The following is a 22019-nucleotide window of genomic DNA, read 5'->3' on the forward strand; positions in this document are numbered from 1 at the left end:
GCTGTAAGTATAACATGTTTATTATTTTTACATTTAAAAAGGCACTATCACTTTAAGTTGATGGCGCATCTTCTCCTGTCTCTATAGTGTTCTGTTGTGTAGCGCTTCCACCTTCTGCCACTAGATGGGGCTGACAATGATAGGAAATACAAGGCAATACGCGGGATTATTCACAACGGCAGTGACTTTTTGAACAATTACTAATACGTGTTTTTTTTGTTTTTTTTTTTGCTTCAATTAGAATTTCTATCCATTGGCATATCTTCTGTTAAGAGAGAGAAGGGGAACTATCTTCAGACCACACTTCAGTCCATCTTCAGCCACAGCAGTCCGAAGGAGCTGGAAGAGGTGGTGGTTGTGGTATACCTGGCCAACACCATATACTCTATAAACACAGAAGTGGCAACAGACCTTGCAAATCATTTTCCATCAGAGATTGCGGCTGGGCAGCTGCTGGTGATCAGTAGCTACAGCAATGCCTACCCCACGCTAGAAGGTCTTAAGAGGAACTACAACGACCCTCCCGAAAGAGTCAAATTCCGTTCCAAACAGAACGTGGACTACGCCTTCTTAGTCAACTTCTGCGGCAACCTGTCCCAGTTCTACCTACAGCTGGAGGATGACGTGACCTGCTCCATGAACTTCCTCACCTCAATTAAGTCGTACGTCACGCAATACCTCACCCCGTGGACCACCATAACGTTTTCCAGCTTGGGCTACATCGGGAAACTCTACCACAGCGTAGACTTGCCAAAACTAGCGCGGTTCCTTCTGATTTTCTACGACGAGATGCCGTGCGACTGGCTCCTGGATCTTTTCTACAAATCCAAGGCTCAGAACGAGATCATACAGTACAAACCATCCCTCTTCCAACACATCGGGCAGTTTTCATCGTTTAAGGGCAACAAAAACAATCTGAAAGATAAAGAATTCATGGAAGTCGGGGAAACCTACGGAGATCATCCACTGGCGTTTTGCTCCACCAGTATAAAGGCCTTCGAAGACCACACTCCGGACCGCGTGTGCTTCTCCGGTCCCAGTTTCTTTTGGGGGGTAGAGATAAAAGCAGGTGACCATTTTACCATGACCTTCGTGAATTCGACCAACATCAAGAAGCTCAGGATCATTACGGGGAGCTCGGAGCATCCCGAAGACACCTTGAAATCGGGTTATGTGCAGTTTGGGAGGCACAGAATCCTTGGGCACGAACACATAACATGTGAAGCGTTTAAGAAAATCGGCGACTTTCAAAACGGGACGTTTTTTCTGGACAATATAGACCGGACAGCAGGGGGGTCAGTAGACTGCCTTAAAATTCAGGTTTCCGCGGCCCAAGCTGAGTGGATGATAATACGGAAAATAGGCATTTGGGTCAGTGGAGAAAAGAGGCCTCCTAAGAACTCCACGAATATTGTGGCAACCAACAGGTAGCTTCCTTTCGGGAAGACAAAGATTGATCTTCTTTGGATCGTTCTCTTTGTGAAGAAGCACTTTTATTGCCGCGATAGTCATATGATTGAGCACTCAGCCAGCTGGGTATGTTTATTAACATCAGGGATCGCTTGTATATTTAATAACGGAGCAACAAAGCCAACGACTGCCGCCACCCCGCTGCCCAACTACCCAACCGCTGGTCTTCTTTTTATCAATTTGGGAGGGGGAGGGGGGGGGCTCGTTCATACAAGACTGATAGTGTGCTGTGTTCTTCAAGAGAAATATGGATTTCAGCCGTTTCTGCCTATTTACAAAGCTGCTCGCTCAATGTTTCTACTCGCCTCAAGCATATTTTGATATAAAAATGGGGAAAAAAAAACAGAGAAAATAGAGAGTTTGCTCATTTTAAAAGGCTTTGCCTTGTACCGAAAATGTATACTGCCTTAAAGTGGTTGTAAACGCTTACAAACCACTTTGACCTATAGGTAAGCCTGGATTAAGGCTTACCTGTAGGTCCAAGAAATATCTCCTAAACCTATACGGTTTAGGAGATATTTACAAAAAGACAGCCACCGCATGCGCCGTAGACAGCGGCGTGCAGGCGCACTGGGCAGGCCGCGAGTGTCGGCTCCCTTGCTCATGCACGGGAGTGACGTCATCGCTGCTCCAGCGAATCACAGCGCCGGAGCAGCGGGACTCGGAAGTCACTCCGGGATCCATGGCAGCAGCGGAGACAGAGGACCGCTTCAGGGGCTTCGTTCTCAGGTATGTTATTCATAATGAGCTAGTATGCTATGCATACTAGCTCATTATGCCTTTGCCTTGCAGGTTGCTTTTTTTTTTTTTTCACCCATGGGTTTACAACCACTTTAAAGAGATACCGTAGCAGCGATGGCGAGCTGGCGAGGTGTTTTGGAAGTACGTTTCCCATGAAGCACCGGCACTCTGCCGCGTAGTGGAGCACCGTGGGAAATGTAGTTCCAAAACATCTGGGGTGCCGAGGTTCGCCATCACTGCACTACGAGTTCGATTTACTAAAACTGGAGAGTGCAACGTCTGTTCCAGCTGTGCACGGGAGCCAATCAGCTTCTAACTTCAACTTGTTCAATTCAGCTTTGAAAAAAAAAATTAAAAATCCTGGAAGCCGATTGTTTTTTTTTTTTTTTTCATGCAGAGCTGCACCAGATTTCGCAATCTCCAGTTTTAGTAAAACAAAAAAAATAAAAAATAAAACACCAGTGTGTCAGTTTGTCCATTCAGGGCAAAGCTAGGGCTGCCACCTGTCACAGGATTCACCCGGACAGTTTCGGGTTTGGAATCAAGCGTCCGGGTTTCAGACTGCCTGAAACCCGGACACATTATTCAGACTGGACTATGGGGCTTCCCAGCAGGCTTGCTGGCTGCAGCTATCTAAGCTGACCAAAAGCCAAAACCAACAACTCCCCCCCCAAAGACACACACAGACAGGAGAGGAGGGCATGATCTGCGCCTCTTACCCACACTCCAATCCCCGGCAATGTGCCTCAGAAAAGAAAAGTGGGGGGCCGGAAATTTGAATTCCAGCAGCCTGAGATAAATCAGGGTTCTCAGAGCACCCCTTACATCAGAGGCCGCATTGTTTCCCCTTACATCAGAGTCCTCTCCGTACATCAGAGTTCTCAGTGTTCCCCCTTAGATCAGAGTTCTCAGTGTTCCCCCCTTAGATCAGAGTTCTCAGTGTTCCCCCCTTAGATCAGAGTTCTCAGTGTTCCCCCCTTAGATCAGAGTTCTCAGTGTTCCCCCCTTAGATCAGAGTTCTCAGTGTTCCCCCCTTAGATCAGAGTTCTCAGTGTTCCCCCCTTAGATCAGAGTTCTCAGTGTTCCCCCTTAGATCAAAGTTTTCAGTGTTCCCCCTAAGATCAGGGTTCCCAGAGGATCCCTTATGTTAGAGGTCCCAGAGTTCTCCCTTACTTAAGAGTCTGCAGAGTCCCCCCTTACAGTAAAAGGGAACTCTGCGAATTCTGATGTAAAAGGGGAACTCCGTGGACTCTGATGTAAAAGGGGAACTCCGTGGACTCTGATGTAAAAGGGGAACTCCGTGGACTCTGATGTAAAAGGGGAACTCCGTGGACTCTGATGTAAAAGGGGAACTCCGTGGACTCTGATGTAAAAGGGGAACTCCGTGGACTCTGATGTAAAAGGGGAACTCTTGTTATTAACTTCATATGATTATAAATGTTATTTAATAGCAAAATATATGTATAGTTTTTACTATAGAAAAGAAATTGCTGTGTGCCGCTAAAGTGTTCAGGTTTGACTTGAAGAAAAGTTGGCAACCCTGGGCAAAGCACACATAGCCCACCCCCTCCTGGCACGCATACTTACCTAGCCGTGCATCTTCCTGTACCATCAGAGCCCTCACTAAGGCTGGCCATACACCGTTCGAAACGAGATTCTAACCGTTATTGGGCAGGCTGAATGAAATCGAATCGATCAACTTGGTTACAACCAACCTGCCAGATTCACTTTCAATTACCGTTAGCAGCTGTTATAGCCGCTAATGATAAGTGCGGACTTCGCGCAGGCAGGGGGGCGGGGTGAAGCCAGCGCTTATCGCTAGCGGCTACAAAAAAATGCTGACGATAATCGCAAGACAATTTGGCAGGCCGATTGTACCAAAGTTTCCTCCGGTTGTACCCGGGAGCAGACAATTGCTGGTCAGGGGGGATTCCCCGGTCTGTGCTGATGGGGAATCGTGCAAATTTCTTTTTCCTGTAACCCACGATTGCAGGGAAGAAACTCGCGCAGTGTGTGACCTGCCTAAGTCAGGCCACGGGTCGAAGGAAAGAAAATACCTCGATTTCCCCCATCATAGTCTGTGTTCTGCCAGCAGGGAGCCAGAACACAACGATCACTGCTGACGGTTATAGCCATAAAAAACAGACAGGCTGGTTGTACTGATTGATGGATCGACTTTAGTACAACCAGCCTGCCTATAGACGGATCCAAACTCAGGCAGATCCTGCTAAACCGGGTGAATTTTGATCCGTCTATGGCCAGCGTTATGCTTTCTTCTCATGGACCATCACCCATTTGAAAAGCCATCGCCGGTGGTTATTGACTTTGGCGGTTTGCAGGTGTTCAGGAGGCAACGGTTCCCCATCTCAATTGGGACTTCCCCATTAAATTAGAAGGACTTCTGTGCGTCAAGCATGCAGCACGGTCCCATTGACTTCAACAGGCACGTTCCTCAAGTATCGTGCCTTTGTACGGTAGAGTCCAATGCAACATGGCACCATGGAACGGCGAGGCCGTGGCAATGTGAACAAACCTGTAACCACTTGTAGATAGGCAATACAGGGGGCAGTAAAAAAACATGGATCAACTGTCCCCTGCCACTTGTGTGAGAAGGTCTAAATGGGGCGAGGCTTCCAGGACTGGGAGAGCACATGACCTCCCCAAAAAGGGACAGTGCTTGAGCCTGAGCTGACAATCACCGTTACCAAACACAGTCAGGTTGAGGGTGCCATGATGTCCTCCTCCTCCAACACTGAAGCTTAAGCAAGGCATAGATGAAGCCAATTTTCTTTCCTTCAACCACAGTCAGTGTTAAAGGGGGAATCCCTCCTGTAACTTGTATTGTATTGTGCAAGCGGGATGGTTTCCCCCCACTGTCAGAGTAAAAATGATCACTGCTGGTGGCTATAGTGACGGCAGTGATCACATGAGAAAAACCTGACATGCTGGTTGTATTAAAGAAAATAGATCAGTACTACCAGTCTGCCCATAGACGAATCGAAATTCAGCCGATTCCTGCTGAAACAGCCGGATTTCAATTCGTCTATGGCCTGCCTTAGACAAACGGGGATGCTGCAACGGGGGAGGTTGCATGGGTGGGCAGGGCCCCCCGCTGATAAGGGGGTTGTACTTGCCCTCCTATAACAGGGCCCAGGCCCTCTAAGTTGATCGGGGAGGGGGGGGGAGTGCCCAGAGCAGCAGGAGTGGGCGCAATTACTGGAACAAATTCCCCTGTAGCCTTCCCTGTGCTTCAGTTTGTGAATGAACAGGGAGTCTCTATACCGAGCGCTTCCTGTTCAGCTGCAGAGAAAGGATGGAGGAATCGCCATTTCAATTTCTTTTTCTGTCTCAAAAGTGACAGTTGGGTGTCTGTTTAAACCTCTGATACCTAACAGCCACCGGACTGTTCAAAAAAAATAAATAAATAAATAAAATTGTAAAAAAAAAAAAAAAAAAATAATGAAGGGCTCATTCTCACAGTTATTCTGGTTGCGTGAATGAGTAGTTTGTTCATGCAGATGGAGCCACCTGTTAGGCTTGGTTCAATGTTCTTGTCAGCCAACAGCAGCCCCGTGGGTGGGTAATAATGTGCATGCCTGGGGGAGTGGGCTATGTGCAGGTAGGGTCACTTTTAGACATGTGCAATTCGTTTAGTTCCAAATTAATTTTTTTAACAAATTTTGACAAAATTCGTTAATTTTCAATTTCATGTTTCCATTTCAATTTCCAAAATTCGGAATTTCCGAAATTCAAAATGTCGAAATTCAAAATGTCAAAATTCAAAATGTCAAAATTCAAAATGTCAAAATTCAAAATGTCAAAATTCAAAATGTCAAAATTCAAAATGTCAAAATTAGGAAATTCCAAATTTAGTGAACATATTTGAACGTATTATCTGAAATAACGAATCCCGTATCTAAAGGAATGGAACGGAACAATCTAATGATAATAATAAATAATAACAAAACCTTGTTATTATCATTTATTATTAATTTGTTCCATTCCATTTGTTTAGATGCGGCATTCGTTATTTTGGATAATTCGTAACCTCAGATAAATTTGTATTTGTAAGGGCCGGTTCACACTGCAGGCGATGATAGGCGACACCGACTTGCCTCGCCGCGACCTGCCGCGACCTCAGCGGCAACTTGCAGATGACTTCTGTATAGAAGTCAATGCAAGTCGCCCCGAGGTCGCCCGAAAGTAGTACAGGAACCTTTTTTCTGAGTCAGAGCGACTCGAGTCGCTCCTCTCAGAACGGTTCCATTGTACAGAACGGGGGCGACTTGTCAGATCGCGGCGAGGCGAGTCGTGTCGCCTCGCATCGCCCGCAGTGTGAACCGGCTCTTACGTTGTTACGTTGACAAACAGCCAAATTTGAAAGGAAATTCCAATCCCTATAAGTTAATAGTTAGTTATTATTAGTTAGTAATTATTTAGAATTTTACTGATTTTATTTTTTTTCAGATTTTCAAATTTTCTGATTTTGGAATTTCAGAATTTGTGAAATACGAAAATCCAGAATTCAAAAATTCGGAAATTTGAAATTTCGAATTTCCACATTTCCGAATTTCCGAAATTCGAAAATGCGAAGATCCGAGTTTTCGGATTTCCGAAAAAAAAAAAAACCGAATGAAACGAAAAAAAAAAAATTTTTTTGTCAGTGCACATTTCTAGTCCCTTTTCCCCGCATAGGCAAACTGACTGTCTCTCGTTAAGGGCTCATGTAGACAAGTGTAGCTTTTTCCACTTCAGTGCTGCAACATGGAAGGCTGCAAGGCTGGGTTTGACCTGATTTTATTCATTTCTGTGCAGCGGCTACTATTGAGATGCATTTGCATTGCAGCGCTGCTGTCAAATGCAAAGGGCAACAACGACGTCTACAGGAGCCCCTATATCTGCCGTTATCTGCTACGTAGAAAGAAAAAAACACAGGAAGTGGATTTTCTGTACTGTATATATTTTAAATTTTTGCTACATTATGTTATTTCTCTTTTACTCAACATGCAACACTACAGCACAAGCATTTCCCCTGGATCTACTTGAATTTCCTCTTCAGGTATAAGAACCCACTTCCATCGCTCGTTCGGGCTCCACCTGGATTGTTGCAAATCACGTGACCGATACACCAATCTTAATTTTAACTTATATGTTGAGCTTCTTATTCATTTGTTGTATTGGAGTGAGAGGGGAGGAGCCACAGTGTCCAGAAACATGCCAATCCTGATGTAGGATTCAAACAACATTTATTGGAAGTATAAAGAAGTACATCAAGGCAACGCGTTTTGGGGGGAATGGCCTCTCCTATAGTTAGGACTGCAGTATACACAGAGGTGCATTGGTGTGGCCACTGCGGCTTGCGCATATATTTGCAAATTTGCGCAAAATAAAACCCTCCGTTTTTAAAGTGTTACTAAACCCAGAAGACCGCATTCACTATATCAGGTTTCCCCAGGACTCTGCATTCACTATATCTGGTCTCCCCAGGACTCTGCATTCACTATATCTGGTCTCCCCAGGACCCTGCATTCACTATATCTGGTCTCCCCAGGACTCTGCATTCACTATATCTGATCTCCCCAGGACCCTGCATTCACTATATCAGGTCTCCCCAGGTACTCTGCATTCACTATATCTGGTCTCCCCAGGACTCTGCATTCACTATATCTGATCTCCCCAGGAGCCTGCATTCACTATATCTGGTCTCCCCAGGACTCTGCATTCACTATATCTGATCTCCCCAGGACCCTGCATTCACTATATCAGGTCTCCCCAGGTACTCTGCATTCACTATATCTGATCTCCCCAGGACCCTGCATTCACTATATCAGGTCTCCCCAGGTACTCTGCATTCACTATATCTGATCTCCCCAGGACCCTGCATTCACTATATCAGGTCTCCCCAGGTACTCTGCATTCACTATATCTGGTCTCCCCAGGACTCTGCATTCACTATATCTGGTCTCCCCAGGACTCTGCATTCACTATATCTGATCTCCCCAGGAGCCTGCATTCACTATATCTGATCTCCCCAGGACTCTGCATTCACTATGTCTGATCTCCCCAGGAGCCTGCATTTACTATGTCTGGTCTCCCCAGTACTCTGCAGTCACTATATCTGGTCTCCCACAGTACACAGGATACGGAAATGCAATTATTTTAGTAAATATAAACTGCTAAATATCCTTTCTTATCAGCAGTATATAGCAGTCATGTGACTAGCTTGTAGGAGGACTTTTCATTCTTCCCTGATTGCCCTATGAGGCTGCAGGACCCCTGACCCTCTGTCTGGACAGTGCTGATTGGCCCTGTGCTGATCACAAGCACCCTCCCAAGAAAAAAAAAAACTCTCCAGCAATACACACCAAACTGAGCATGTGCAGTGTGCCCCCCAAGGCTCTGTTCCATCAGGAGATGGTTTGGGGACAGTGCAAGAAGGGGAGGATCAGAGAAGACAGGATCAAACAGCCTTTTTTCACACAATGCAGAGGATTAACCCCTTAGGTAACACAGTGAGTATAGCAAGCATGCTTTACTACATACACAGACTGATTTTACTGTTGTGGGTTCAGTAACACTTTAGTGACAACCCTTGCTTACCAGATCATCAAATTCCTTCCCATCTCCCCCCAGTGAACCAGGAATGAGAATGGCTGTGGTGGGTATTTGCTCAGTGATAGCGCCGGCCTTCCTCCTCACAGACGGGTTCACAGATATTTTCTCACTGCGATGAATACAAAGATTTGATGGTTTCTGAAATGACATGTAAATATTTGTGGTTAAAATAAATACTATTTTCTGGTAACTCCGCCTGCAGCGTGTGATAAATCATTCTTATTGGTCTATAAAACAAGACGGACCCTCCTTATACTCCAGTGGAGAATAATTTACTAAAAACTCAAGGTAAGTTGTATAGAAAATTACCCCGGGGGGGGGGGGGGGGTTCTTCTGTGCTTAAAGAGTAACTCCACTCCACCCTCGGCACATTGCAGGGATTTTAACAAACTTTGTTGCAGATTCTGACCTTTTGTTATTCTGAAGAAGTAACCGTTTACTGTGAATGGGAGTGACTTTATAATTATCCATCAGCTGCTGCAGCTGCAGGGTTCTAATGGAGAAAGTGGCAGGGCCTGCATCCCTTTAGACGTGATTTCCCTTTGGGAGTATCTCAGCGAAACTGAAAGATTTGTTGCAGGGGATGCCCCAAAATCTGACTTGTATCTTAGTGCAGGCTACTGGGAAAATCAGCAAGCCATTCACACAAGCAGAAACAAAAATAATATATATATATATATATATATATATATATATATATATATATATATAAAAACCATAATGCATAGAATGCATTAAGGTGAAAAACCTTGAGACTTTACAACTCCTTTAAAATACATCCCTGGCAATAATAGACTCCCCAGCATTAAAAGACCCCGCCAGCAACAATAGATCCTCCTCAGCAATAATAATGCCCCCCCCCCCCCCCAAAGCAACAATAGGCACCCCTCTCCCCACCAACAGCAGATCCTCCTCACAACAGCCCCTGCAACAAAATACCACCCCAGCAACAATAGACCCCCAACATCAACAGACCCTCCAGCAGTCAGCAGAGCAGTAATATACACTCCAGCAGCCAGCATCATTAGATCACTCCTTTAATAGTAGATCCACCCCCCCCAGCAACATAAGATCCACCCCCCCCCGCAACAATAGATCCCAGCTTCTCTTGCCATTACATACATTCTGGGTTGGAGGTTCCCCAGTGTTCCCGCTGAAGAAAAGCCCTGATAATCACTAGAGATCATTTTTAAGAGTCTCAAAGTTGCAGAACATCATAAAGTAATACTAAAGGTAATAAAAAAAAAAACAATAAAGAAAACTAGAAACATGGCTACATACTTATACTTACCTGCTCTGTGTAATGTTTTTTCACAGAGCAGCCCTGATCCTCCCCTTCTGGGGTCCCCCCGCAGGCGCTCCTGGCCCCCCCCCCCCATTAGCAAGCCGTTTGCTATGGGGAACACTTGGGTGGGCTCGCTCCTGAACCAGTCTATGCGTGTCCATTGACAAACAGGGAGCAGCGTGGCTCAGCCCCCCCTCACAGGCTGTGATTGACAGCAGCAGGAGCCAATGGCTGTAGCTGCTGACTTTTAAGAAGGGCACTTACCTGTCCAGGGAGCCCGCGATGTTGGCCGCCCCCCCGAGGCCGATCAGTAAGTTATACTTACCTGCTCTGTGTAATGTTTTTTCACAGAGCAGCCCTGATCCTCCCCTTCTGGGGTCCCCCCGCAGGCGCTCCTGGCTCCCCCCCCCCATTAGCAAGCCGTTTGCTATGGGGAACACTTGGGTGGGCTCGCTCCTGAACCAGTCTATGCGTGTCCATTGACAAACAGGGAGCAGCGTGGCTCAGCCCCCCCTCACAGGCTGTGATTGACAGCAGCAGGAGCCAATGGCTGTAGCTGCTGACTTTTAAGAAGGGCACTTACCTGTCCAGGGAGCCCGCGATGTTGGCCGCCCCCCCGAGGCCGATCAGTCCATCGAATCGGCTGCCGGCGCCTCCACCTTGTGGCTTCACTGCCCGTTTACTGCGGTGCTTTTTGAATGAATGAATGAATGACTTATATATATGAATGAATGACTTATATAGCGCTACCTATACGAACTGAATCGCCTCTGGGCGCTTTTTTCTTACAACATTGACATACACATACACATATTATGGCCAATTCTTTTTATTTTTTATTTTTTTGGACAGGGTCTAATTAACCTACCAGCATGTCTTTGGAGTGTGGGAGGAAACCGGAGTACCCGGAGGAAACCCACGCAGGCACAGGGAGAACATGCAAACTCCAGGCAGATAGTGTTGTGGTCGGGATTTGAACCAGCAACCCTATTGCTGCTAGGTGAAAGTGCTAACCACTACACCACTGTGCTGCCACCACTGTGCTGCTTTTTGAATGGCCACCACTGTGCTGCTTTTTGAATGGCCCCCTTGTGTTCTGGGATGCACACATGTCCCAGAAGATAACGGGGCCACTCTCCGAAGAGGAGGAAGCGCCGCGGAATAGGAAGAGACAGATTAGGAAGACTGCCTAGCAACAGCGGTTTCAAGTAAGTTAAAAAAAAATAAAATTTTTTATGTTAAATGTAATTTTTTAATTTAGGGTGGCCCTCCACTTTGTATTGAGGAGTGTCACATGTATGTCTGACCCATGAGACTAAACCCTATACTGACTCCTGTATATTACTATATTATCAAGTGCCCTCTAGTGGCACTTTTTGATTATTACTTTTTTTGTGAACACAACAAAGCCACATGCACACTCTATTCTCTGACGCCTTTCCTCATGTAGCCAAGCCCCGGACCTCTCCAGGCCTAATGGTGACCTCCAGAGTCAGGAACAGCTGACATCCTTCTGTGTAGAGTGGGTTAGGAGGCATAGTGGGTGTAATGCAAAGTAGATTGATGGGTGCAAGACACTTCTTGAATGCAATGAGAATTTTTTTTTCTCTTAACTGCTTGCTGCCCGCTCTCGCTCTCGTTCTGGGATACCGTCGTATGACGTCGTCCCAGAATGGCTGGCGATCACGGCTGGGCCGTGTTGCTAGGACATGGCGCGATCCCGATCTCTGTAAAGAGCTGCGTCCGTGGCACTTTAACCATGTGATCGGCTGTGTCCAATCACATGCAAACAAGGAAGTGTCGGCAATCGGCTCTCCTTGCCTCACACTGACAGAGTGTGAGGAGAGGAGAGCCGATCAGCGGCATCTACTCACAGGGGGACATCTACGCATGTAATCAGGGCAGTGATTACAATAAATACAGTGTCACAAAACAGTGCCCACCAATGCCAGCAGTGCCCACCAGTGGCAGCAGCAATCAGTGGCCATTAGCGATGGCAGTCAATAGTGGCAATCAGTGCCGCCCATCACTGCTGTCGATCAATGCCCCTTAATGTCGCCCATCAGTGGCACCCATCAGTGTCCTCTGTACTGCCTATCAATGCTGCCTATCAGTGCCGCCTATCACTGCCCACCAGTGCCGCCTATCACTGCCCATAAGTGCAGCATATTAGTGCCTCATCAGTGCCACCTCCTCAATGTCCACCAGTTCAGTCTATCAGTGCCCCTCAGTGCCGCCTCATTAGCGCACATCAGCGAAGGCGAAAAGTTCAATTTTTTTTTTAAAATAGCAGGGATTAAATACCACCAAAATAAAGCTCCATTTCTGTGAAGAAAATTATAAAAACGTAGTTTGGTTGCAGTGTAGCATGAAAGCTGAAAAATTTCCTGGGCAGGAAGGGGGTGTAAGTGCCCGGTAGGTAAGTGGTTAAACAGAACTGTGGGAGAGAGGGTAAGGGGCCAGGACACCCTTTAGTAGTTACAATGCTAATTAGCAGACTCCGAGACTTCTATAGGTAGACAGCCACGCAGGGGAAGGCACCCAGCCGGGCACCACATCTGCATGTGTAGACACGCTGTCTCCTATGGCAACAATTTTGAACAATTTCTAACAAAAGGTGGTAATGAACTCTTTCACTTCCTCAACAATCTCCTTGTTTAGATCTTCACTCAACTGAGCTCCCAGTCTATCACCTAGACCCGCTGATCTACTCACCACTGGATCTCCTGAGCTCTTCCAACCTTCTCACTCAGTATCTTCCTCAAGCATCACCACCACCTCTCTGCTGGGTCCCTAGCGTGGCACTTAAAGATACTCCTCCTTTTAGAGGCATCCATCTCCCACTTCCTTCCGGGGCTCCGCGGCACTGGAAGGGAGATCACTTCTCCCTCCCTGCAATCTTCTGGGACATATCACAGGTCCCAGTAGGCTGCCCGGCCAATCACAACGTGCAGTGCATGCCTGGCTGTGAAGCCACAGCCGGGGGCGCCCACAGTTACAATGCCGGCGCCGCAGAGAGGAGTGGGGCTGCGTTACCTCCGCATCGCTGGACCCTGGGACAGGCAAGAGTCTGATTATTAAAAGTCAGCAGCTACACCTTTTTGTAGCTGCCGACTTTTAAATGGGGGGGAACTCGGCTTTAATTCGATCCTGTCCAAATTGTCCCTAGTATGTATGAATGTGAGCTAGCGACATTAGATTGTAAGCTCCTTGAGGGTAGGGACTGATGTGAATGTACAATATGTATGTGTATGTAAATTGACAGCGCTATATAAGTACTTGGAATAAATAAATAAAAGAGCTAAAGGGGTTGTAACCCCCCCCATGGTTTTTCAACTTAATACATTCTATGCATCAAATCCACGGTACCGATCGCCGTGATCCCAGACCCGGAAGTATCAGATCATATTCTAGGTAGAGCGGGCCGCCCTGCCACAGTACGTGGACGGTCGTAAAGTGGTTAAATTCACGTTTGCATGCTACGTTTGTAAACAAAACAAATACCCAAAACTTTCACTCTGCGAGAAGCTTTTAGATTACTCCCACACTGGGGCCGCGTTAGCGCTAAAGCGCCCACTTTAGCGCCAGAAGATTTGGCTGCTGAATGACCGGGCCACAATTGCGCGGTCGTGCGAGGCTGTACCCAAACAAACTTTTGGTGGCATTTGATCACCTCTGCTGTTTTCATTTTTTGCGCTATAAACACAAAAAAAAAAAAAAAGGAGCGACAATTTTGAAAAAAAAAACTAACAAAAAACACACAATATTTTGTACTTTTTGCTATAATAAATATCCCCATTTTTTTTTAATAGCTAATTTTTTCTCAGTTTAGAATATATGCATTCCTCCAAAATTTTTTGGTATAAAAAAAAAAAATCCCAATAAGCGTATATTGATTGGTTTGCACAAAAGTGTTATAGTTATAGTGTCTACAAAATAGGGGATAGATTTATAGCATTTTTTGTTATTATTTTTTTTTACTGTAATGGTGGCGATCTGCAATATTATGGTGGACAGATGGACACTTCTGAAAAGGTTATGGCGCTAAACCCTATCAGTGATGTGATAAATTAACCTATCACCAAAACCTGGTGTTTTTTTAAGAAGAAAAAGCTATTGGCAATAGCGTGCAAAGATTTCCTAAAACAATTTTGTATCCTAATTGAAAGAATATATGTGTGATCAATATTGAATCAACATACGTGTTCCATCATAATTATATCCAAAATAGATATTAAATTATCTTATATGTGTCAGCCTGCTATGAGCGCTCCAGAGGACGTCAGAGTGACGAAACGCGTAGGGCGTGGCCACGTTGTGTGCACTCGTTTGAACGGATAGAGACGAACGGCTGAGTTTTTTTCCATACGCATATGCTTTTAATGTCAAATGTGAGTAGTTTTTTAGACTAATAAACGAACGATCTGGTTAAGAATGTATTACACCATGGATATGTCTTTCCTCATATATAATTAACGTTGGAGACCATACGGACGGAATAGCGAAGCTTCACCCAGTGCACCAGCAGCAGCCAGAGAGCAGCACAGTGGCTTACATTGTGAAGGTCCATCCAGCCCCATAAGGGGCATTAACTCTGGTGAGAGCATTTACATACTATAGCACTGAGTGGCGCACCGGGGATGAAGTTTTCTAATTGAAGACCCGCACTGTTTGCACGAGTGAATGAAATATTCCCTATTGACTTTACGCATCAATTACAGCAATAACCTGAGGAGGCAGTATCATTAAGCCAAACATTAATTTTGGACTTATATTGGACATAGATGCGTCTTCATGCGATTATTGGTTGAACATATTTCTGATCCCTGGCTGTTCTGATCCCTAGTCGCTTTTTTGCACTTATTTTGCACAGTTTGTTCTGAACTAGCACATTGTTGGATACAAACAACATTTTCACCATTTTGTATATCTAAATGAATGTTTATATATTTTTGGTATTCACTCATAGCAGGCTGACACATATAAGATAATTTAATATCTATTTTGGATATAATTATGATGGAACACGTATGTTGATTCAATATTGATCACACATATATTCTTTCAATTAGGATACAAAATTGTTTTAGGAAATCTTTGCACGCTATTGCCAATAGCTTTTTCTTTTAAAAAAAAACACCAGGTTTTGGTGATAGGGTTTAGCGCCATAACCTTTTCATTTTACACTTTTCATTTCCCTCTCCTCCCCACTAAGGAAGTGAGGGCTTCAGGCACAGGCAGCTCTAACCCAGTATATTTTCTTTTCTTCCTTCACTTTTTATTTTTTTATATTTTTATCACATTGGAGATCTTGCTTTGTTTTTGGTTTCTCCATAGCGCGACTTTATTTATTTATTTATAGATGGACACTTCTGACAAATTTTTGGGACCATCGGTATTTATAGAGCAATCACTGCTATAAAAATGCACTGATTACTGTAAAAATTTCACTGGCAGGGAAGGGGTTAACAGTAGGGGGCGATCAAGGGGTTAAGCATGTTCCCTGTGTGTGTTTCTAACTGTAGGGGGAGGGGACTGACCTAGAGGGGATGGTGGATCGTGGTTCCTAGCTATTAGGAACACACGATCTGTCTCTCCTCACAGAACAGAACAGGGATTGGTGTGTTTACACACACACACACACACACACACACACACACACACAGGTCCCGGTTCTGCCTCTCGTGCCCATGATCGCTCATTGCGACCGTGGGCCACGATCATCGCCACCCCCGCAGTGCAGCGTGCGCGCGCCTGCTATCCTAATCCCGCGAGCCGATGTATAGCTACGATGGTTCGCGGCATCGTGCTGACCTGCCGCCATATGACGGCGGCCTTTTGGGCAAAGGGGTTAAGCGCCGCTTTTCGGCCACTAACGGGGCGCCTTTAATATCAAAGAAGGGGTTAAAAGCGCCTGCGTTGCGGCTCTTCCAAATCGCCTTTCAGGTGCTTCGAAAGCGCTGCCCATTCATTTCAATGGGCAAGGCCTTTTGGGAGAGCTAAATACAGCGCTCCCAAACCGCCCCAAAAGATGCTGCTTGCAAGACCTTTCCCCTAACGTCCCGCAAGCGCACCGCCCCCAGTGTGAAAAAAAAAGTCACACGGAAAGGAACGGGAGGCGCTTTACAGGTGCTATTTCTAGTGCTAAAACGGCCGGCAAACCGCCTCAGTGTGAAAGGGGTCTTAATGCGTAAATGTGCATAAATGCATTCTAGTGGCTAGAACTAATATTTCCGCTAATAGAAAGAGTTTATGCACATGAATACTCGTCGCTACATGCCAAAACGAGCATTTTTTTTTTTTTTAAGTTGGAATTTTCTGCCAGTTTCTGACAAAAAGATCCAGAATACAGTGGAGTATTTAATAGACTGCATTACGTTGGCTCAGTCTTACACTCATTTACAGCATGCTTGTTCCATCTCTATCATTCAAAACTATTTAAAAAAAAAAAAAAAATCAGCCACAACGAGACAAATAGTATTTTTTTTTTTTAAAAAGGAGGTTTGGAAAAAGCACCCCCATAACTTTCCTCAAGACAGGGTCACTTTATACTAAATATACAATCAGGGGAATATGAATGAATTACAATCGAGAGAGAGAGACAGAGATATTCTTTTTGTCCACTAGATGGCAGCATAGTCTCACAACTGCAGTCAGGAGCAGCTTCATGCATTGCACAGACTTCTAATAAACACAAGATATTTATAGGTTTGATCCAAACCACAATATTATTGGGATTTGTTCTTCAGTTTATTATAGAGGTGGCGCCAAGGAAATCATATCTTTATTCCTATGTGCTGGAAATCATATCTTTATTCCTCCGTGTCATATTGTACATGTATGACCTGCTGGTTTACAGTGCAGACTAATATGGTTCTTCTCAACCGTGTTATCCCCGGGGAAGCCCTAAAAACAAAAACTTAAGATCTCTGGGAACCCCTAAAATAAATTTTCTCATCTACAACTTACTCTGACATTAGTGTGATCAGTGAGTTATATATATATATATAAATCCTGTATTATAATAATAATAATAATAAACTAAAATAATAACAACAACAACAAGCATTAATAAAAATATAAAACAAGTATATAAGTAACAAAAGGCCCCATTCACACGGGCGTACCAATTTGCACACTTATTTATTTTTAGATCTATCTATATATATTTATATATATATATATATATATATATATATATATATATTATGTTATATATATTTACTGGGAGTAAACTGGGCCAATAAAAAAAAAAAACTTTGCAAGAAAGTGGATTTTGGAATTAAAGCAATACAAAATATAAAACAATATAAAAAAATAAAAAAAAATAAAAAAAAATAAATAAAAAAAAACAAACACAAAAAGTCGGCAACAAGGTGAAAGTGAAGAAAATTCTTCTTCTTTATTAATACAAGGAATAAAAACGTTCCACAAGACAAGCAACGCTAACGTTTCAGTCTATGATAAAGACCTTCATAGACTGAAACGCGTTAGCCCTTGTACACATGGTCGGAGATTCAGACGGAATGTTTTTCCGATCGGACCATTTTGTCGGATATTCCGACTGTGTGTGCTCTCCATCGGACTGTTTCCGTCGGAGTATCCGACGGACCATGTTTTCCAACTTGTTGGTAAAATTTTCCGACAAAATGCTCCGATCGGACATACTCCGATCATGTGTAGAGAATTCCGATCGGACAAAGTCCCACGCATGCTCAGATCAAATTCCTACACCAAAGCTATTGGCTTCTAGCGTGAACGTAGTCCCGTCGTAACGAAATAACGTCACCACGTCGGATTTTCCAACAACTTTGTCCGACCGTGTGTATGCAACAGTGTCGGACAAAATCCGACGGACAAAATTCGTCGGACAAAATCCGAAGGATTTGGTTGTCGGAATCTCCGACCGTGTGTACAGGGGCTTAGCGTTGCTTGTCTCACGGAACACTTTTACTCCTTATTAATAAAAGGGGGAAAAAAAATTATAATAATAATTCACTTTCACCTTGTTGCCGATTTTTCGTGGTTTTGATGTTTATGTAAGCAGCCGGAGTCTGCTAGTCTGGCACGGTGATAGAACAGCCCCAGCCTGGGAGGTGTCGGATCGGGTTGCAGCGCCTCACTTTGGTCTCGATTTATAATCAGTATATTAGAATGTGCAAACGGTGTGGAAATACTTCAAATATTGAGATGCAAAATATATACAACATGGGATATAAACCCCAACATCCTGAGCCCCCATACATAATATCCATATACTGTATATAGAAGCCCAGTCCAATAGTGTTCCCTGTGCACAGCCCAATGTGCAATGTGTTCTCAGTAATATCAGCCCACAGCATCTCTCTTACTGGCCTCTCACTCTCTCCACCACACCTCTGATTAGAATCCCTCTTAGTTTTGGCACTAAAGCAGACAAAACATAACCCCCCCATAGTGTAAATCCGGATATGCTATAATAATAATAATAAAAGCATTATAATAAAACCCACAATACGAAATGCTCTCAGAGTACTAAGTAATGTGTTTGTGCAAACCCCACTGACCGCTCCAATTCCATGTATATGGGACTTTGGACTTGCGTAATGACATCAGGGGGAATCTGCTTACTCAACTTGTTTTGTCATGAATGACTTCATCAGGAGTGGAATCAAAAATCATGAAGAAGTCACCCAAATATGGAGGAAGCCATTGTGACTCCCACACTGCATTTCTGCAACCCTTGCTCTAATTCCATTTCTATAAGTGTTTTGAGTTACGCAATGACGTCAGTGGGTCTCTAGCCACTTGTTTTGTCATAAATTACTTAAAACAGGAGTGGAATCAGCAATCCTGAAGAAGTCATTGCAACTCCCAAAATACGGAGGAAGTCATTGCGACTCTCAAAACACGGAGGAAGTCATTGCGACTCCCAAAACACGGAGGAAGTCATTGCGACTCCCAAAACACGGAGGAAGTCATTGCGACTCCCAAAACACGGAGGAAGTCATTGCGACTCCCAAAACACAGAGGAAGTCATTGCGACTCCCAAAACACAGAGGAAGTCATTGCGACTCCCAAAACACGGAGGAAGTCATTGCGACTCCCAAAACACGGAGGAAGTCATTGCGACTCCCAAAACATGGAGGAAGTCATTTTGACTCCCAAAATACGGGAGGAAGTCATTGTGACTCCCAAAATCCATTTCTACAACCCTTGCTTTAATTCTATTTATATGGGGGTTTTGAGTTACTGTCAGGAAATGCTTGCTGGGAGTAGCAGTTCCACACAAGTAGGTGCACGTTTGTGGGCGCGATCCCCGGTGCCAGGCTGTCTAATCTACAGTGTTCCCTGTGAGTTACATGCTTATATGAGGTGTTCCTGTGATTATCCGGCTTGCCCTGTGACTACCTCTGCTATCCGCCTGCATCTGACCCCGGCCTGTCCACAACCTTGCATCTCTGCCTTATCCTCCATCCGTGCCTGTCTGTTACTGACCCGGCTTGTCTTGTGACTCTCCTCCAGTCTCCTGCATCTGTTCCAGTACTGCTTGTCTGTGTATGACCCGGCCTGCCTGACCCTCCTGTGTTCCAATCCCTAGAACCTTCTCTCTGTATCCTGATACAAGCCTGTTCCAGTTACCAGTCTGCTCTATCCAGTCTGCTGACCCCCAGGTTCAGCATTATCCGAAGCTTCAGATAAGCTGTTGATCCTGCCAGGCACTCCCGTTTCCTTGTACACCCATGCCTCCTGTTCACTCTACCAGGGCCTGCGATTCAGGAACGTAAGAGAGGCCTCCCTCTGCATATTGGGATCATCTACTAGGTACGTGACAGTTACGCAATGACGTCAGCAGGTCTCTGCTCACTCAACTTGTTTCTAATGAATTACTTCATCAGGAAGGAAGTCTCCAATCTTAATGAAGTCATCAAGTCTACCAAATATGAAGGACGTCAATTGTGACTCCCAAATATGGAGAAAGCCATTGTGACTCTCGCATTGCATTTCTGCAATCCCACTGACAGCTCTATTTCCATGTACTATATGGGACTTTTGAGTTGCATAATGACATCAGCTGGTCTCTGCCCACTAGTTTTGCCATCAATGACTTAAACAGGAGTGGAATCAACAATCCTGAAGGAGTTGTGACTCCCAAAATATGGAGGAAGTCATTGTGACTCCCACAGTACATTTCTGCAACCCCACTGACAGCTCTAATCCTATCAACTTTAGGGTTACATAATGACCTTAGCGCTTCTCTAACCACTTAACTTGTTTTGTCCTGAATGACTTCATCAGGAACGGGTCGCCAATCCTGATGAACTCAGTCTTTCAAATATAGAGAACGTCAATGTGCCCCCCCAAATATAAAGTCATTGTGACTCTCACAATGCATTTCTGCAACCCCACCGACAGCTCTATTTCCATGTACTATATGGGACTTTTAACCCCTTCAGGACCAGGCCTCTTTTTTCAGACTCTGTGTTTACATGTTTAAAACAGTTTTTTTTGCTAGAAAATTACTTAGAACCCCCAAACATTTTATATTGTTTTTTTTTCTAACACCCTAGAGAATAAAATGGCGGTCATTGCAATACTTTTTTTCACACCGTATTTGCGCAGCGGTCTTACAAGCGCACTTTTTTGGGAAAAAAAAAATCACTTTTTTGAATATAAAAATAAGACAACAGTAAAATTAGCCCAATTATTTTTATATTGTGAAAGATAATGTTATGCCCAGTAAATTGATACCCAACATGTCACGCTTCAAAATTGCGCCCGCTCGTGGAATGGTGTCAAACTTTTAGCCTCAAAAATCTCCATAAGTGACATTTAAAAAATTCTACAGGTTGAATTTGTTGCGTTACAGAGGAGGTCTAGGGCTAGAATTATTGCTCTCGCTCTACCGATCGCGGCGATACCTCACGTGTGGTTTGACCGCCGTTTTCATATGAGAGCGCTTCTGCGCGTGAGCTCGTCATGACGGGGCATTTTTAAAAACCTTTTTTTTTTTTAAATTGATTTTATTTATTTTTACACTGTTTAAAAAAAAAAAAAAAAAAAAATGGATCACTTTCATTCCTATTACAAGGAATGTAAACATCCCTTGTAATAGAAAAAAGCATGACAGGTCCTCTTAAAATATGAGATCTGGGGTCAAAAAGTCCTCAGATCTCATATTTGGACTTAAATACAATAAAAAAAAAATGACATTAAAAAAAATATACCTTTAAGAGGTATGGGCGGAAGTGACGTTTTGACGTCGCTTCTGCCCTCCTATGGTATAGAGACGAGTGGGGGCCATCTTAGCCTCAGTCGTCTCTATACCCGATCGCCTCCGCTGCTACCGACGGCTCCGGTAAGCGGCGGATGGGTGTCACGTCTCACGCTGCTGATAGCAGTGATCTCGCGGCGAACCCGCCGCAGAGATCACCGTTATCGTACAGACGACCAACGCCTGAAGAGATGGATATCTCGGTTGTGGCAGCAGCTGCTGCCGTTACCGAAAAATCCCTCTTCAAAAATAGGACGTACATCGGCATGCGGTGGTTAAGTTACATTATGACATCAGCGGGTCTCTGCCCACTCAACTTGTTTTGTCATAAATCACTTCATCAGGAGTGGAATCAATAATCCTGAAGAAGTCATTGTGTCTCACAAATATGGAGGAGGTCATTGCGACTCCAAAATATGAAGGATATCATGACTCGCATATATGGAGGAAGTCATTGTGATTCCCAAAATATGGAAGAAATCATGTTGACTCCCAAATATGGAGGAAGCCATTGTGACTTCCACAGTACATTTCTGCAACCCCGTAATGACATTAGCGGGTCTCTATTCACTCAACTTGTTTTTTCATGAATAACTTCATATCAGGAACGGAGTTTCTAATCCTGATGAACTCATTCAGTCTCTCAAATATGGA

The 22019-nt window shown here is 44.4% G+C and overlaps 1 protein-coding gene across 5 annotated transcripts in view; it reads left to right on the forward strand.

Moving 5' to 3' along the window:
• The window catches only part of LOC143929657 (alpha-1,3-mannosyl-glycoprotein 4-beta-N-acetylglucosaminyltransferase C-like), a 107066-nt gene extending 98050 nt beyond the window's left edge, over positions 1 to 9016 (forward strand). For all 5 annotated transcript variants that reach the window (XM_077453596.1, XM_077453595.1, XM_077453600.1 and 2 more), the window contains one exon: positions 242 to 9016. In XM_077453596.1, the coding sequence (XP_077309722.1) occupies positions 242 to 1431 (1190 nt within the window). In that variant the 3' untranslated portion in view covers positions 1432 to 9016. The remainder of the gene's footprint in view (positions 1 to 241) is intronic.
• Positions 9017 to 22019: the final 13003 nt, after the last annotated feature.

The sequence above is a fragment of the Lithobates pipiens genome, unplaced genomic scaffold (assembly GCF_037356315.1).
Source record: "Lithobates pipiens isolate NorthernLeopardFrog02 unplaced genomic scaffold, aLitPip1_a1.2 Scaffold_24, whole genome shotgun sequence".
In the NCBI taxonomy this organism is placed as follows: domain Eukaryota; kingdom Metazoa; phylum Chordata; class Amphibia; order Anura; family Ranidae; genus Lithobates; species Lithobates pipiens.